Genomic DNA, 17,844 nt, shown 5'->3' with positions numbered 1-17,844 from the left:
TGCACGAACACCACCCTTCAAGGAGGCCACCTGAGTTACTGCGGGGCCTGCAACCCGTATTTATGAAAAGGCCAGAAGATGCTTTGCCTCAGGAAGATAAAACAAAAAGATGGTCCCAGCGCAGTGGCTCACGCCTGTAATTCCAGTGCTTTGGGAGGCTGAGGTGGGAGGACTGTTTGAGGCCAGGAGCTCAAGACCAGGCTGGGCAACATAGGGAGACCCCATCTCTACAAAGACAAAAATAAAAAACCAGCCAGACGTGGTGGTGTGCATCTGTCGTCCCAGCTACTCAGGAGGCTGAGGTGGGAGGATCACTTGAGCCCAGGAATTTGAGGCGACAATCACACCACTGCACTCCAGCCTGGGTGATGGAGTGAAATCACTTTTAGAAAGAAAAAAAAGGACACGCCCACATTTCAAGTGTGCACACACGGGCTGATTTCCCTAACTGGGTGTGTGTATGCAGGTACTCCAAGCTAAACGTCCACCAATAGGGAAGAGTCCATTAACTGTCAGTGGAATATTAACATGAAAGTTTTTCAAAAACAGTATACTTTATTTTTTTTGAGACAGAGTCTTGGTCTGTCGCTCAGGCTAGAGTGCAGTGGCTCAACCTTGGCTCACTGCAACCTCCGCCTCTCAGGTTCAAGCAATTCTCCTGCCTCAGCCTCCCTGAGTAGCTGGGATTACAGACATCTATCATCACGCCTGGCTAATTTTTGTATTTTTAGTAGAGACAGGATTTCGCCATGTTGCCCAGGCTGGTCTTGAACTCCTGACCTCAAGTGATCCACCCACCTCGGCCTCCCAAAGTGCTGGGATTACAGGCGTGAGCCACCATGCCCGGTCAAAATTTCTCTTTATCAAGAGATTAGACTTGATGTTTGATTTTGTTTTCCTTTCTATCATAAACCTGCCACTTTCACTGTCAGAAAATCAGTTTAAAAACTTCCACAGACTTTTGTCCATTTTGACACTAAGAGAGTCACGGACAAGCTGGCAGCTGGAGCCAGTGTGCAAGGGTGGTGTTGAGGGCTGTGTGCAGGGAGTGGGTTTGGGGGGCAGCTCTCATGGGGGACCAACTCTGTGCCTTGACTCTCACAAGGGTAGGGTCAGGATCTCCCCAGCTTCGTTCCCTTTGGAGTTGCACAGTCCCCAGTCCTCCTGCGGCCACAGCCCAGCCCTCTGCAGCTCACCTAGTCGGGACTGTAGCGTGCCGTCGTCCGTGGATGCCATGTCATTGAGTCTGAGCAGCCCCCGGCCTCTCTCCACCCAGGACTGTGAGGTCTTATCGAAGACAAACAGCTTGCACTGCATCTGGAACACAGTAGCCGCTGGTGAGCAGAGACCCCAGCTGGTGTCCTGCTGCAGCCACACCCTAAGAGTCACCCTTTAGCCTGTGTGGACTGCCAGGGCTGGCCAATGATGGCCTGGGGTGGGGGGGCCCACCTTCGTCAGTGTTTTTGTCCTGCCCTCAAGCTAGAACAGGCTTTACGTTGTAAAAGGGGTATCGGAAATTAAAAGAATCACTAAGGAAATGAAAAGCAAAACAACAGTGAGAAACCTCTCTGTGCACTCTAGGATGGCTGTACCCACGTGGGGAAGCTGGAACCCTCACACACTGCCGGTGGGAAGGCCGCACGGTGCCACTGCTGTGGAAGAGGGTCTGGCAGCTCCTCAAAGTGCTCAACAATTCCATTCCTCGATATGTACCCAAGAGAAATGGAACATCTGTTTGTGTTCACACACAGATCGCACATGAACGCGCACAGCAGCATCATTCACCGTAGCCCAGCCTCAAGGAGGAATGGACCGACACATGTGGCCCGTCCCCACAGTGCATCTCACTCAGTCTTAAGGAAGAATGAGGCTCCAACCCCTGCCGCAAGGTGGATGAACCCCTGGCTCAGCGAGAGAAGCCAGACACGAAAGGCCACATAGTGCATCGACACCATTTATATGAAATGTCAAGGACACGCAAAAAACAGAGACAGGAAGTGGATTTGTGGCTGCCAGGGGCTGGGGAGGGAGGAGGAGTGACTGCAAACGGAGGATGCTCTTTCTGGGGGAATGGGACAGTGTTCTTTTTGGGGGCAAAAATGTACATTAGATTGTGGTGAAAGTTGTCTAACTGTGAATATACTAGAAACCACGGAATTGTATGCTTTAAAAGGGTGGATTATATAGCATGTGTACTGTATTTCAATACAGCAGTTGTGTATATATAAACAAAGAAAAATACGAGACAGACACCCCTACATGGCTTTCCACATACCCACTGTGTCAATCTCTTTCAACAGGAAATATAAGTGGGGAAATGTAAGTGGGGATTACAAAATGTAAGTGGGGAAAAAAAAGCAGTGTTCTTAAAAACCCCACAATACGCCACCCGGTTTACAGACACAGACACATGCTTATGTGCCACAGGAGAGGAAGCAGATGGATGCTGCCCAACCTGGATGGTGTGGCCTCAGGAGGAGGGGATGGGGGATGCCAACAGGGGACAGTGGGATGGAAGCTCTGGCTGCACCTGATTTTTTTCCCTACGAAGACACCACAGGATGCCAGGTGACAAATACAGTTGTCAGCTCTGGGTTACAAGAGATGTTTGTTATGACAGTCTTTGTCATTCCCTGAACCATCAAGAATGCTTCAGGCTGGGCGCAGGGGCTCACGCCTGTAATCCAGCACTTTGGGAGGCCAAGACGGGTGGATCACATGAGGTCAGGAGTTTAAGACCAGCCTGGCCAACAGGATGAAACTCCGTCTCTACTAAAATACCAAAATTAGCTGGGTGTGGTGGTGCACTCCTGTAATCCCAGCTACTCAGGAGACTGAGGCACGAGAATCCCTTGAACCCAGGAAGCAGAGGTTGCAGTGAGCCAAGATCGTGCCACTGCACTCCAGCCTGGATGACGGAGTAAGACCCTGTCTCAAAAAAAATTAAAACAAAACAAAGAGTGTCTCAAACAGATTCTCCTCCTCTGAAACCAAAGACATGCAAGAAACCCCTTAGAGAGAGCCTAAGCTCTCTCTACAAGCGCCACCAACAAAGTCCCAGAGTGTAGGGCCAGTGGCCTCTCTGTCATCTCAGTGGCAGGCCTGTGTGCTCAGAGGATGTGCGCCCAGCCCTTGGGGTTGGACCCCAGGTGCATGGAAGACCCAGGGCCATCGAGGAGGGGCCGGCCCCTCACCTGTAACACATTGCTCTCCGCCTCCTCCCCGGTGATGACTTCCACTTTTTCCAACAAACACTTCCGCGCTGTTGCCTTGGTGTAGGCGGCTGCCGACTCGGCCAGGGACTCTGAAAAGTTATTGGCCAAAAAGACTGACTAATTATTTGGCAAGGGGAGAGCATGCAGCTCACAGGAGATGAGAGGGTCGGTTCTGGTCTCAAGGATGCCAGCTGCCCCTGGCAGGCCTGACCTGGCAACCCAAGTGGTCCCTAGACACAGCCAGGGCACACGGTCTCAGAAGCTGCAGGGAGACCATCTGGGGGCCAAGTGTGGCCCTAGACTCTCCTGTTCCTGCTGAGCAGAGGACAGGGGGACAGTGAGGGACTCCTCCACGCCTGCTGTCTGCGCCTCCCCACCCTCCCCACAGCCACAAGGCGACACAGCCCCTCGAGTTCATTATCATAAACCCCTGTCTCTGCTCACTGCAAGGCAGGACCCTGGAGGTCACGGCCCTGGCTTAGTAGCTGGTTCACATGTGGTTGTTACTGCTGCGGGAGTTGGGCCCCTTATCCCTCCCGGCTGGGGGTGTGAATGGACCCAGCATCCCCTCATCATCCCCCAAGATGACCTACCATGAGCCCCATGCAGCGGTAGGATGGTAACGTACCTTTCTCAGGGGTGGCCTCCTGGGACGAGGACTCAGACCCTGACTCGACAGCTGCATTTTCCCTGTTGGCATCTGAACTGACCTCGTTTAATTTTGGGGGGCTCTGCAGGCATACAAGGAAGAGGGAGCTTGTGTGGTCCTTCAGCTGCAGCTCTGAGCACCTCTCTGCCTGGCCCCCAACACCCTGCTGCTCCCAGCACTCCTGCCCGCTCCTGGTGACACCCTGAACTGCCTGGGAGCTCTCCACGTGGTCCCTCAGGCATCAGCAGGGGGTGAGTGCCACCAGCCAACAGTCCCCTCGGACCACACTGGACACTCCGTCTGGGTGAGGCAAGACTTTGACTATTTCATTGAAGTAGAAAAAAGGCAGCGTGGCCATAAAGGAAGAGAAGCTGCAGAGTCCTTCATGCGGCATAACTCAAGCAGCTAGAGTGACCAGGCAGCTCAGGACAGGCCCTCACGCAGTCACAGTGGAGCTGGGTGGAATCAGGAAGAAAAAGGAACACATGTAAAGAGGTAGGCAAGCCATTCTAGAACCCTCTCCCAGGCTGGCTGGGCTCCTGGGAACGGAGACAGGCCTTCCATGCACAAAAGGCCTTGGCCGCAGTTATGCTCACAGGAGCAGGGAGGCCGGCAGCCCTGTCCCACACGACTTTTGTCAGTTGGCCTGGTGGGGAGGAATCGTGGACTCCGACTGTCAGCAGGGCCCTGCAGCCTCCAGGGAAGCCCATCTGGGGATGAAGCTGGCCCTGGTCAGCAGAGAGGAGCTGGGAAGAGTGAATGCCAGCTCCTGGGCAGCCAGTGGCTCTGGCCAGTTTTCACGCCAAGTCTGAGCAGGGTCTTCCCTCTCTCACTTGTGACTGAAGCCATCCCCATCTCACAAAGGACAACACAGCAGCCCCGCGCTCCATGTCCCCTCGATCTGGGGCTGATGCCGAGCGCCTCTGGTCCCCAAGAACATTCCCAACACGGCCACTCACCAAAACTCGCTCGCTCATGTTCTGGCCAAATACAAATTTGTTGCTGGAGGCGTCGGCACTATTGGTTGAGTTCTCTAAACTGAAGAGAAGATGTGCAGTGAGTGTGGGGGCGTCATGTGGGAATGTGGCTAGGCAAATGTGTGGGCACCCATGGAGACACACTGGCGCAGAGGGCACAGTGGAGGGGTCTCCCCTACTGTGCACAGGGTGGCGTGTCAGAGGCAGGGCGCCACATGCCTCCCTGTGCCATTGGAAACATGAACCCTTAGCTCGCTCTGATGGAGGGACCCACAGCATGAGGGAAGCCACCTTCCACCTGTTCGGCCCGCTCATCTCCCAGGCGGGACACGCTTTCTTCTGAGATACCTGGAGGGGCAGCTGGGCCGTGGGTAGCAGCCACGCCAATCAAGGGCATGCTGAGGTCTTTGCCCCAGGTGCCCAAACCCAGGATAAGGAGGCGCCTCTAGCCTGCCCTGTTCTGCTCTGGGCATGAGGTCGGCGAGACAGAGGGCACACTCCAAGGGCTGGGCTGTATCCTCCATGGGCCCCTGGACAAGCCCACAGAACTCCGGTCCTGTCTCAGGCGTCCAGTGAATCACAGAACAAGGCCTAGAGTCCTGGCCCACCCACGGTTGTGCCCAGAGTGGGGAATGAGAGACGGGCCCAAGAGCAAGCTGGATTGTGGGTCTGAGTCAGGCATGGGGACCACAGACCCTTCTGTGGCAGAAGCCCTTGCGGCCACCTGCATCCCCATGCTAGGCTGGCTGCTGGGCCTGAGACACACACCTGGAACTGATATACTGAAGGAAATAGTTCGTTGCAGTTGGCGTGTCTGTGCTGGGGTGTCCAGCATTCTCCATGTCGGCTTCGTCCACGCTCTCGTTGATCAGCTGGGAATGAGACAAAGTGCTCAGTAATGGGGGGTAGGGTGGGGGGTGGGGTGGTGTCTGCAGAGCCCCTGAGCTGCATGGAGCTGCCGGGAGTCATGAGCCCTCTCCTGCACCCGCCTGGGTGTGCATGTGCACATGCTGGGGGCAGGGCTGTAATCAACTCCGCCACCTTTTGCTTTAACAGTTAAGATGGAGAGAGAGCTCATGAGGCTTCAGGGAGCCTTTTCCGCCTCGTTATAAAACCACGCCTAAGCGGGCCTCTTGGTCAACGCTTCATAGGGAGAACACAATGTTATAAAGTTGGTGTTTTGGGGGGTTTACTATGAACATGATAGAAACAGCATTTCTTGAGGGCCTCTTCCCTACCAGTTGCTATGCTGAGTCTGTCAAATGCACGATCTGCTTTAATCCTCATGAGGCCTGAGAGGGGGAATGTTAGGGACCAACAAGGAAGCAGAGGCTCAGAGGGTTAAGAAACCACAGCTCTGGCTGGGCGCAGTGGCTCATGCCTGTAATCCCAGCACTATGGGAGGCTGAGGCTGGGGGGAATCACTTGAGGTCAGTAATTCGAGACCAGCCTGGCCAACATGGAGAAACCCCACCTCTACTAAAATTACAAAAATTTAGCTGGGTATGGCAGTGGGTGCCTGTAATCCCAGATATTTGGGAGGCTGAGGCAGAAGAATCACCTGAACCCGGGAGGTGGAGGTTGCAGTGAGCAGAGATCAAGCCACTGCACTCCAGCCTGGGTGACACAGCAAGGCTCCGTGTCCAAAGAAAAAAAAAAAATCCATGGCTCACGTTTGCCCTGGAAGGAGAGGCTGGGATTTGACTGAGACTGTGAAGTGCACGCAGGTCTCTGACTTTTACAAGAAGCCGACCCCACCAAATTCAAAGCAGCCGTCTCCCCAGACTCAAGGCAGAGATTCCACAGGGCCTGAGCTCCACGGGCCAAGCCCTTCTCCGCCTCTTGCCCTCCTTTCCTCCTTGGAGGGAGCAGCCCCTGAGGGACTCATTATTTCGCCTAAAGCCATGGCAACAGCAACATCAACTTTCCATGCTTCTCGACTTGGGCTTCTGTTGGACGGTGAGTAACAGAAAGGAAAGCAGAAAACACGAGCCAGTGCTTTCTGCATGCTAGAGAGGTTTTTGTTGATTTCGAGGGTCCTCCCCGTCGACACTACTGACATATTGCCATGGGGCCCAGATCATTCCCTGTGGTGTGGCTATCTTGGGCACTGCAACGGGTGGAGTGGCATCCCTGGCCTCCAGAAGTACCTCCCAGTTGTGACAACCACAAATGTCTCTAGACACAGCCACCGATGCTGCCTCTCGGGCTCTGAAAGAAACTTCTGGCCAGTGGAGTTTCTAGAGATGCTGTAGCACATTCCATGTCTGTGGCTGAGAAAGGTGGTGCTGGCTGACCCTGGTCTTCCTAGAGTCCCAGTGCATGGTCCAGGGCCACCGTTCCCAACCACTGCCAGCCCTTCCCCACCCCACAGTCTCCAAACTAGGACCACATGCCTGGAGGGCAGCCAAGAGATGGCAGATGCTTTGCTCCTTTTCAGGAGAGAAGACTGTGTCATCACCCCACCCTGCCCCACTTAAAAAAAAATAAGGTAACAGTTCTTAATGGGGGCGATTCTACTCCACAGGGAATACTGGCCACGTCTGGGGACATTTGTGGTTGTCAGATGTCAGGAGCATTGGGTGGGTGGAGGCCAGGGATGCTGCTCAGCAACCTGCAGTGTCCAGGGTGACTCCTCAGAAACTAGGAATGGTCCAGCCATAATGCTGCTAGTGTTGAAATGGAGAAGCCAGGAACAGAAACCTCTGGGCAGAGCTGAGAACGCTGGACCATGCTGTCTTTCTTCTCTGCTATGAAAGCCTGAGGCCTCAGGTTCAGTCACCTCCCCTGTCCCCTGCTACCATGAGTACCAGGGACCCTGACTTGAGAAACCACTGCAGGTGAGGGCTCCAAAGCCTGGGCCGCTGGTGGGGAATTGCCAGGGCCCAGCACACGCACACCAGCAGTTGACTGTGCCGGGAGCCATGGGGCTGCCTCACTAACACCTTCTTTGTCCCACGTTTCCCCTCCCCTGTTAAAAGGAAAATCTACTGACTTGCCTGCTGTTGAACCTGGGGAAGGCATAAAAAGTCAATGCGCTGGTTCAACAGCTCACATACCTTAACTCTGTCCCTCAAGTTCTGCCCAAATACAAAGGCTTGCTGTGTGGCGGGGTCTTTTTTCTCACAGGCTTCCTCTTCAGAGGCATTGCTGGACTCATTTTTCTGGGGCTCTTTCTCCTATCAAAAACAAAAACAAAACAGAGTAATCAAAACCAGTGCCACACTTGGCCCAGATGGATGCCCAGTAATCCCACACCAGGTCATGTACTCCACGCGTCTCCTCTGCACGTGCCTGCAGTCCCAGCTACTCAGGAGGCTGAGACAGGAGGACTGCTTGAGCCTGGGAGTTGCAGTGAGCTGAGATCACACCACTGCACTCCAGCCTGGGTGAGAGAGCAAGAACCTATCTCCAAACAACAAAAAAGAAACACCTGTGCCATGCAGAAGCCTTGGTGCCGGCAGAGGACAGGAAATAACCTAGATGTTCATCATTAGCTGAGGAACAAAATAATTTACACTAGAAAATATGGGGGAAAAAAGTACAGCACAGCTGTTACCACCGAGAGGGAGGTAGATCTCTGACACACCTACAATACACGGATCAGAGAAGAGAGCAGCTTGTGGGACACAGAAGTGCGATTCCATTTCTGTTAAAGCAAACCTAGTCCCGTGTGTGTGTGTGTGTGTGGTGTGTGTATGTGGTGTATGTGGTGTCTGGTGTGTGTATGTGATATGTGTGTGTGGTGTGTGGTATGTATGGTGTGTATGTGTGGGGGTATGTGTGTGGTGTGTGTGTTTTGTGTATGTGCTGTGTGTGGTATGTGTATGTGGTGTGTGGTGTGTGCGCGTGTTATGTGTATATAGTGTGTGTGTGGTATGTATGTAGTGTGTGTGGTTGTGTATGTGGTGTGTGTGTGCATGTGTGGTGTGTGCGTGTGGTATGTGTATGTGGCGTGTGTGTATGTGTGGTGTATATGTGTGTTATGTGTATGTGGTGTATGTGATATGTGTGTGTGGTGTGTGGTATGTATGGTGTGTATGTGGGGTATGTGTGGTGTGTGTGTTTTGTGTATGTAGTGTGTGTATGTGTATGTGGTGTGTGGTATGTGGTGTGTGTGTGGTGTGTGAGCGTGTGGTATGTGTGGTGTGTGTGTGGTATGTATGTGGTGTGTGTGTGCTATGTATGTGGTGTGTGTGTGGTGTGTGTGCGTGTGGTATGTATGTGGTGTGTGTGTGCGTGTGGTATGTATGTGGTGTGTGTGTGTGTGGTATGTATGTGGTGTGTGTGTATGTGGTGTGTGTGCGTGTGGTATGTATGTGGTGTGTGTGTGCGTGTGGTATGTATGTGGTGTGTGTGGTGTGTGTGTGCGTGTGGTATGTATGTGGTGTGTGTGTATGTGGTGTGTGTGCGTGTGGTATGTATGTGGTGTGTGTGTGCGTGTGGTATGTGGTGTGTGTGTGTGGTGTGTGTGCGTGTGGTATGTGGTGTGTGTGTGGTGTGTGTGCGTGTGGTATGTATGTGGTGTGTGTGTGTGTGGTGTGTGTGTGCGTGTGGTATGTATGTGGTGTGTGTGTGTGTGGTGTGTGTGCGTGTGGTATGTATGTGGTGTGTGTGTGTGGGGTGTCTGTGTTGAGGAATGCTCAGGAATATAAGCCGGGAGAGAATTCAAGCCACTGACAGAGCTTACCGGGGGCCCTCTCAGCTGGAGGGTGGCTTCCACTTGTTACTTTCTAGGATTTCCATTTTGTGTAAATATTTTCAACATGCAGGCATGACTTTTGTAACTAAATATCCTAAGACCAAATGCATTTATCTTGAGATAATGGAATATGAAGTTGCTAGTAATTTGTATATGTCTTTCTTATACTACATGATAAAAAAGGTGTTGTAGAATTTGAAAAGAAATTTTAAAAGGCTTTTGGTAGGTCTCTGGGAATGTGTACAGTGGACATGAACATGAGGCAGGGAGCGTTTTCCTGGGAGATGTTGTGAAGGGACCTGACAACCATGAACTCGGAGGTGAGAAAGGCTGCAGGCAGCTTCTGACTGCCTCAGTGTGTCCAGCGGGCAGGGAAGCCTGGAGTCACAGTGCCAGGCCCAGAATCAGCGGATCACAGCACTGAGGGCACTTTCTGGTCCAACTGTGAAGAAAGTGAAGAGTTTAAATGTTTCTCTACTGTGCTCCCTAGAAATTCTGCTATTGCTGACTTCATGCTGCATCCTTGTGCCTGTGCAAGAGTGAACGTGGCTTTTAAAAATTAAAACACACACTGTGTTTAGCGACCTGGAAGTCCTCAGAGGATGGGCTAATCCCCAGCCCCACTGGGGCTGCCTGCAGACCGTGGGGGGATGCACTTCTGGCAGAAACACTCCCTGGCTCTTGGCTTTGTGTGCTGTGCGCCCCCTGCTCACACTGACTGGTGCTAATCCCGGGTGGGCGGAACCCACAGAGTCACCTGAGATGGGGCAGGCAAACAGCAAAATGTTTCTGACCACAGCGTATGGCTATGACCTGGCGGGGCCTGCTTAGAGGATTTGCTTAAACTGATAAGTGAATCCCGAGGCCTGTAACCAGTCTTACACTCTGTGTGTGGGGGGCGGGAGGGGAAGCCTCTTTCCCACTTTCCCAAAGACAGTACCAGAAGTTCTCCCACGGGTTGCCCCAACATGTAAGCCCTCCTTAGAGGAGATGCCTCACTTAGCTCACGTTCCTGATGAGCAGTGTGTATCATGTTTGTGGGTGGCGTGGAAAGGCTCAGGCTCCTGCTGCAGGGCCAGAGAAAGATACACATGGCGAGCCTGGGGAATCTCAACAGCACTGGGTGTGGTCAGAGGGCAGTGTGGGTGTGGCTGTGTGGCTCCACCCCAGATCCACATGGAGCAGTGGCTTTGGAACCAGACGCAGGAGCTGGGAATGGCAGCGAGTGGACCATGGGGTCCAAGGATCAACATTAGCTACTGGGGCTGGCCAGCCTGCTGGAGGAAAGATGGCACATCACAACTTCTGAGCTCAATGATTTGGGAACAAGCTGTGTATCACTGCTGAGGAGGGGCAGGAAGAGGGACTATGTCCCCTGGGATGGGACAGAGCAAGGCCTCTCCAGCGAGGGGCAAGCTCTTGGTAGCGGGTGTGGCCAGGTCAGCCTGTGTGCTCACCGTCAGGGACAATCAGAGACATTGGGAGAGGGTGGGATGGGCTGCGTCACTTCTAAGTCCTTCTCCAACTCAGAACCATACATCTGATCTGCTCAGACCTCAGCAGTCAAAGTTTCCAAGCCGCAGTATGCAGTGGAAGTGATCCCTATTTCCAATTCAGCAAACTCGTTTGAAAAAGGGCGTGGGGATGTTTTAAAATTTAACTGTGGACAGCTATTTTCACCCTTTGAGCCACAGCATCTACTGGGGATGGGAGGTATAAAACCGCAGGCCATGGACACAGAGCGGAAAATAAACACAAAGATCCAATCTGGCTTTTACACGGAAGATATCACGTGGTGTTACCCCAACTCTGACTTTAAACCCATCTATGCCAACTTCCAACGAGGCTCTTCATCAACATCCCTTATTTCACGGTGGCTGTGAAACACAGCTTTTGGCCCATATAATCCAATCCATATCCCCGCTTAAACAGAACGATTTCTTTTTTTTTTTTAAGGCAGGGTCTGGCTCTGTCGCCCAGGCTGGAATGCAGTGGCGCGACCTCGGCTCACTGCAGCCTCCCCTTCCTGGGTTCGAGCAATCATCCAGCCTCAGCATCCTGAGTAGCTGGAACTACAGGTGCATGCTACCATGCTTGGCTAATCTGCATATTTTTTGTAGAGACAGAGTCTTGCTATGTTGCCCAGCGTGGTTTTGAACTCCTGGCCTCCAGCAATTCACCTGCCTTGGCTTCCCAAAGTGCCGAGATTGCAGGTGTGATCTACCATGCCCGGCCTAAACGAACTATTTCTGAGATGACTTCCAAGGCAAATTTTTCAACTGGAACCACACAGATAGGAGTCTCTGAGGATGGTGTGGGTGTGGACGAAGAGAGGGGAGACATTCCTCACGTTAAATGTTGCAAAACACCCAACAGCGACAGCCGTTCCTCAGGCCCTAGTGACTCCCTGGAGTGCAGTGGTTCAGGTCCTCCCTCAAGGATCACTCCCTTGAGACACGTGGTGGTCAGCCTCGGGCAACAGGCCCTTCCAGCAGAATTTGCTTGGGAGACACTTCTTCAGAGTGACTCAGCAAGACCACCTTGGGAATCTAGTTATTTGGTTTGTCAGGTACTGTTATTCACAGAGCCTACTGAGCAAATCCAGAGAGCCTTACAATAGGCCCATGTGGAAACTGCTACGAACAGGTGACAGCGCATGGACTCCACAGCGTGCTGGGAAGGCTGCCCTCCCGCTCCCAAGGGGCCCAGCACGCAGCACTTCCCTGCCCCAGGACCCACTGACCTCAAGTGCACACACCTCATCGGCAGCTTCAGAAGGACTTCTCCGTGCAACAGTGTCAGGGGATGCTGCTGGCACTGCCCCCGTGCAGTCTGCTGGGAGGCTGACCCCGTTGGTGCCACTGCTGGGGACTGTGGGAGGGAAGGAGAGTGGGGAATCACGGGTGCTTGGCAGCCCTCCCACCCCCACTCACGTAGCTGAGGGGCTGGGCCACGTCTAGTCTAGGGCCCCTCCCATGGTAAAGCCCACAGCACATGTCTCCTTTTTAAGGAAGGACCTGGTATCTCTACAAAGAGTCAAAATTCTTGGATTAAAAAAAAAACAAGAGAAACAAACAAAAAAGAGAAACCTGCCGAGCACAGTGACTCATGCCTGTGGTCCCAGTGTTTTGGGAGGCTGAAGCGGGAAGACTGCTTGGGACCAGGAGTTTGAGACCAGCCTGGGCAAAAGAGCAAGTCCCCGTTTCTAAAATAAAATAAAACAAATTAGCTGGGTGCGGTGGTGCACACTTGTGGTCCCAGCTACTTGGGAGGCTGAGGTGGGAGGATCGCTTGAGCCCAGGAGTTCGAGGCTGCAGTGAGCTATGACTGCACCAATGCACTCCAGTCTGGGTGACAGAGCAAGACCCCATCTATATATATATATAAAATACAAAATTTAAAAAAAATGACCTTTCAAGTTTTTATTTTTTTTATTTTTTTATTTTTATTTTTTTTTTGAGGCGGAGTCTCGCTCTGTCGCCCAGGCTAGAGTGCAGTGGCCGGATCTCAGCTCACTGCAAGCTCCGCCTCCCGGGTTCCTGCCATTCTCCTGCCTCAGCCTCCCACGTAGCTGGGACTACAGGCGCCCGCCGCCTCGCCCGGCTAGTTTTTTTTTTTTGTATTTTTAGTAGAGACGGGGTTTCACCGTGTTCGCCAGGATGGTCTCGATCTCCTGACCTCGTGATCCGCCCGTCTCGGCCTCCCAAAGTGCTGGGATTACAGGCTTGAGCCACCGCGCCCGGCCCAAGTTTTTAAAGATAACCTGTGAAAACTGAGGCTGCAATTCTGTCTGTAAACACACAGGGATAAATCTCATTCCCAGGAGCCGGCCTGCTTTTATGAAGACTGTGAATGAACAAAGCAGGTTTCACCCACACAGTCACACTCGGCCGAGAGCTGTGAGGAAGCTGTGGAACCGCCTGTCACTCCTCCGTTGCTAGGGCTCGGGAGGCTTGGGGTTGGGGGTGATTTAAAGGATCATCTTCCCTGATCTCTCTGTATTTCTGGTGCATTCAGCAGTCACCTCTGTCACAACACTGCTGTCCCGGGTGCGACTTCAGGAACGCTCTACCCTGCCATCTGGGCCTGGGCGCCAGGGCTGCCGTTTCTTACCGGTCTGGGACAGTGCCTTTGGCTGCGGAGCCTGTAACACTGCCGGGCGAAGCACGCTCCGCTGCTGCTCCTTGGGCTTCTGGCTTGGCAGACCTGGGAACAGAAGGTGGCCTTCCCAGTGCCCGTGGACCCCTGCCTGCCCCCTGGCGCTTCAGAGACAACCCATTCCATGCCCCTTGCGGGCTAGACTTTGCAGGGAAGCATTTTTTTAAAAACTTGAGGTCTTTTTTTAACAACTGGACAGATTTGGCATTTTTATATATGATTAAGTGAAATTCCCAGTAACCGATGTCTGTGAATTAATCTAGTTAGCATGGCAGCGTGGTGGGGCGTTGAGGGACAGCTGTTCTCTGTGAGCTGGACTCAACAGTCAAGTGGAGACTAAGGGGAGAGCAGTGAATTCACAGGCAGCTACCCGGAGGCCGAGGACTCGATGTGGGGTCAGGTACAGGCACGTTTTGCACCTGTTTTTCAAAACAGCCATGCTGAAGAAATCCCTCTGCCAAAGGCAGACAGGGCAAGGACCCCTGCACATGCCCTGCCCTGTGCAGCATCCCTGGCAGCCTCACTAGCAGCCGGCTCCCCAGCAGCGCGCCGCTGGAATACAGCCACCCTGCTAACTGGGGTGAACACTGTGGTATGTGGGGGCCAGAACACGCAGGACAGACAGGCTGAACCAAGTGCGCTACTGCTGGGCACGGAGCCTGCCCGATGTACCCCAAGCCTAGCATGCTCCTGTGCAACCAAACCACCGCCCACTTTTCTGAGCACACAAAGCCCAACCTCCCTGCTGGCTCTCTTTAAAGGAACTTTCCAGGGCTCATGGGTCAGGTTACAAGTGAACTTTCTAGAAATCAGGCTGAGCCTGTGCTATCCTGGTCTGGCCAAGCAGAGGTCTGAAAAACGTCAGAAAGCCACCCCCCGCCCCAGGGAGGTGGGTGACCTACCTGCGCTGGGGGCTTGGCCGTGGATCAGCGTTGGCGGCTTCAACCGGAAGCCACTGCTCCTTTCCTCTAAAAGCACAAGACAAAAAGATCAATAGCAGGCCTGCCTGGACAGGGGCTGGGCCTGGGGGGCAAGGGCAGGACGGGACTATGGTCTTGGCCTCAGTGACCTCGGGCCTGGAGAACCAGGGAGAACATTTCCAAATTACAACAGAAGTCCCGTCCGATCAGCAGGCCTAGAAGGCACCTGGAGGAGGGAGAGGCAAGGGCAGGAGGAACGACCGCTCTTGGGCCAGCTGCTGATCACGGGGACAGGCAGGGCATCAGCTGCCTTCCCAGCGGCCTGAGACCTGCTGCGGGCTCAGGAGCTGAGCTGCTCAGGGGCCCTGCACCTGGCCCTGGAGAATGTCAGGGAGCCACAGAACACAGGCGCCCAGGCCCTGCTTCCCTTTCCTAGAAGGTTTGTCCGTCAGAGCAAGCATCTGTGGCCAGGAAGAACCTTGGCACCACTACAGATGTCTGGGAAGTGAGACAGGTTTTTATGGTGAAAAGGTCAAAGGTGGCAGACAGTGCGCCTGCCTCCCCTTTCCAGATGTGCCTGCCGAGCTTCCTGTCTCAGTGAGGGAGCACTCCTGGCCACGTGGAGGAGGCCAGCTCCCCCCAGGCTGGAGTTTGGGCTGACAAATTCACAAAGCCAGAGGGAAAGGCGAATGCTCAGGGGCTCCTGGGATGGCTCAAGAGCCCAGCCTCGCCCAGCCATCTGTCCACATGGACCGCTTCATCTGCGTGTCTTGGCAACTGTGCCCATACAGGGAGTAGGGATGGTGGTCGAATCTGATCCACACCAGGAAGGCCTCATAAGAGGCCTTTGACTCAGGCAGGCAAGCCTATTCCTGGGCAAGGCTGTGGTATTATGGCTCCTGGAGGTGGCCCTGCGTTCAGGCTAAGCTTCACCCCTCGTCAAGCTACAGGACACAAGATCAATATACAAAAATCAATTGTGCTTCTAACACTAGCAGTGAATGACCCAAAAGCAAAATTAAGAAAATAATTCCATTTACAATAACACCAAAAGAAAGAAAACACTTGGGAATACACTTCACAAAATAAAACTATAAAACAATGTTGGAGCCGGGTGCAGTGGCTCACGCCTGTAATCCCAGAGCTTTGGGAGGCTGAGGCAGGAGGACTGCATGAGCCCAACAGTTTGAGATCAGCCTGGGCAACATAGCAAGACCCTAACTCTACAAAAAATTAAAAACTTAGCTAGGCATGGTGGTACATGCCTGTAGTCCCAGCTACTCAGGAGGCTGAGGTGGGAAGATCACTTGAGCCTGCAGTGAGCTACCACTGTACCACTGCACTCCAGCCTGGGTGACAGAGCAAGACCTTGTCTCAAACAAAACAAAAACATTGTTGGAAGAAATTAAAGGTGTAAATCAATGGAAAGACACCCCCAAAGGTGGTATGCTATCTGATTCCAATTCTGTGAAATGTCCAACTAGGTAGAAAGGAGCTGAGCGGTTACCAGGGCTCAGGGAGGGAGCTGGGGGCCTGCTGTGACTAATGGGGATGAGGTTTCTTTTTGGGATGGAAATGTTCTAAAATGAATCACGATGGTCGCACAACTCTGTGAATGTACTCAATTGTACACTAAAACGATGATGACAAAACCCGAAACGCCTTGTCAGCCCACATTTTCAGACCCAAAATCAAATCAAGATTTAGCAGGCCAAGGAAGACTCCTCTCCCGCTGTGCCCCGGAGGCGCCGCTGTGCCCAGGCAGCAAGAGGATAGCAGCAAGTAACCTTTCTTACTGTAATAGTTGTATGAAGGAGTTGAGACCCAGGGGCTTCTGGCAGTCTGTGTTAGCAGACCTGGTGCCTCTCCCGTAATAGACTGGTCATAAAAAACAAACTCAGGAGAGCCAGATCAGAGCAGGATGCGGGGGTGAGCCACCAGATGTTCCTTTTCCGAAGGAAACACTCAATTACATTTCCAAAGCACGGAGCTATGCAGGAGAAGGCTAGCAATTTAGATACGTTTTTAAAAGGTCAAATTCACAATTTAGATAATTTTTAGCAAGCTCTTCAAGCTGGCTCTCGACGCTGATGTTTTGGCCACAGACTGACTACTGCCCTTCCACACTCTGCTCCGTGCAGAGCTGGCGCTAACACCGAGGGGAGCCTGGGAGCTGGCCCAAGCTGCCAGGCAAAGCGGGAGACTTGGATAATCCCTGCCGACCTGCCACTAGTGCTGGACCCAGAGGCTGGCCCTCTCCAGAGCCGCAGGCAGACAAGGCGCACTCCAGGGGCAGCCAAACTCTGGAGGTCCCTGTCACAGGCCCTGCTCCATGAAAACAAGGGTGGTCTCTTCTCCTTCCGGAAACTTTCTTCCGCAACACAGGTCGCAACACAAGTTGCTGAATCATGGCCAGAACCTGATGCCCGCCACATATCCAAGGGGTGCGGGCTCTAGAGAATGCTGCGCCAGTCTCTGAGGGACGTGCATCACTCCAGAGAGGAAGAGGACCCCTCCCGCTGGCAGCCTTTGCCCTCCTGGGAAGCCAGCAGGCTCCTGTCTGAGGGTGCTTTTCGCCTGCCTCAGAGAGCCCCAAGTGATGTCTGCGGGAAGCCATGCTTACCCCCCAGGGAGTCCCAATTTAATCAGGGAACGGATGGGAATGAGACTGTGTCCATCAAATGCTGAGAAGGCAGCCTGGCTGGAGTGTGCATGGTCTGTGCATGGATGGCGCTGGTGCAGAGTGGGGAGGAGGCTCAGCCATGCGGTGGGCAGGGGGTGATGCCTGATGCATGGAGGACAGAGGGCACTGGTTTCTTAGTGCTGGAAGAGGGGCAGAATATACCAAGGGAGGCACCCACGTGCCCCTGGTGTCATCTCCACATGCCGGCAGGTAGACAGAGTGACAGATCATGTGGACAAAGATGTGTGTGTCCCTAGCTCTGTCTGCAGAGGGCCAGAAGCAGGGCTACATCTGAGGCAGTGAGATTGTAGTGCCGCACCAAGCACTCAGACCTCGGTTTCTAAAGACCATGCTCCATGAAGAACCAGCGTGCCTCTGAGAAATGCAGATTCCAGGACTGGGATGAGAAAAGATGAGCCGGAGGCTCCTGTTGCGACAAAGTAAGGTAAGTGCTCAAAAGAACAATGGGGACCTGCCTGACAGGGCTTCCACTGGCCATTCAATAAAAACCAGTAACCACAGACGGTCACCCACTGATGC

At 53.3% G+C, this 17,844-nt stretch overlaps 1 protein-coding gene across 12 annotated transcripts in view; it reads right to left on the bottom strand.

Moving 5' to 3' along the window:
* RANBP3 (RAN binding protein 3) overlaps window positions 1–17,844 on the bottom strand; it is a 64,329-nt gene that overhangs the window by 3,842 nt on the left and 42,643 nt on the right. For 8 of the 12 annotated variants that reach the window (XM_033198318.1, XM_033198312.1, XM_033198314.1 and 5 more), the window contains 9 exons: window positions 14,604–14,669; window positions 13,657–13,749; window positions 12,287–12,414; window positions 7,901–8,020; window positions 5,610–5,713; window positions 4,824–4,902; window positions 3,844–3,946; window positions 3,195–3,304; window positions 1,197–1,317 (listed from right to left, as the gene is read on the bottom strand). In XM_033198318.1, coding sequence (XP_033054209.1) covers window positions 1,197–1,317; window positions 3,195–3,304; window positions 3,844–3,946; window positions 4,824–4,902; window positions 5,610–5,713; window positions 7,901–8,020; window positions 12,287–12,414; window positions 13,657–13,749; window positions 14,604–14,669 — 924 coding nt within the window. The remainder of the gene's footprint in view (window positions 1–1,196; window positions 1,318–3,194; window positions 3,305–3,843; window positions 3,947–4,823; window positions 4,903–5,609; window positions 5,714–7,900; window positions 8,021–12,286; window positions 12,415–13,656; window positions 13,750–14,603; window positions 14,670–17,844) is intronic. The other 4 variants (XM_033198319.1, XM_033198313.1, XM_033198315.1 and 1 more) reach the window with 1 other exon arrangement.

Source organism: Trachypithecus francoisi, unplaced genomic scaffold (genome assembly GCF_009764315.1).
Source record: "Trachypithecus francoisi isolate TF-2019V2 unplaced genomic scaffold, Tfra_2.0 Lachesis_group5, whole genome shotgun sequence".
Classification (NCBI taxonomy): Eukaryota; Metazoa; Chordata; class Mammalia; order Primates; family Cercopithecidae; genus Trachypithecus; species Trachypithecus francoisi.
The sequence above is the reverse complement of the archived record's forward strand: the minus strand, read 5'-3'. Positions and strand labels throughout refer to the sequence as shown.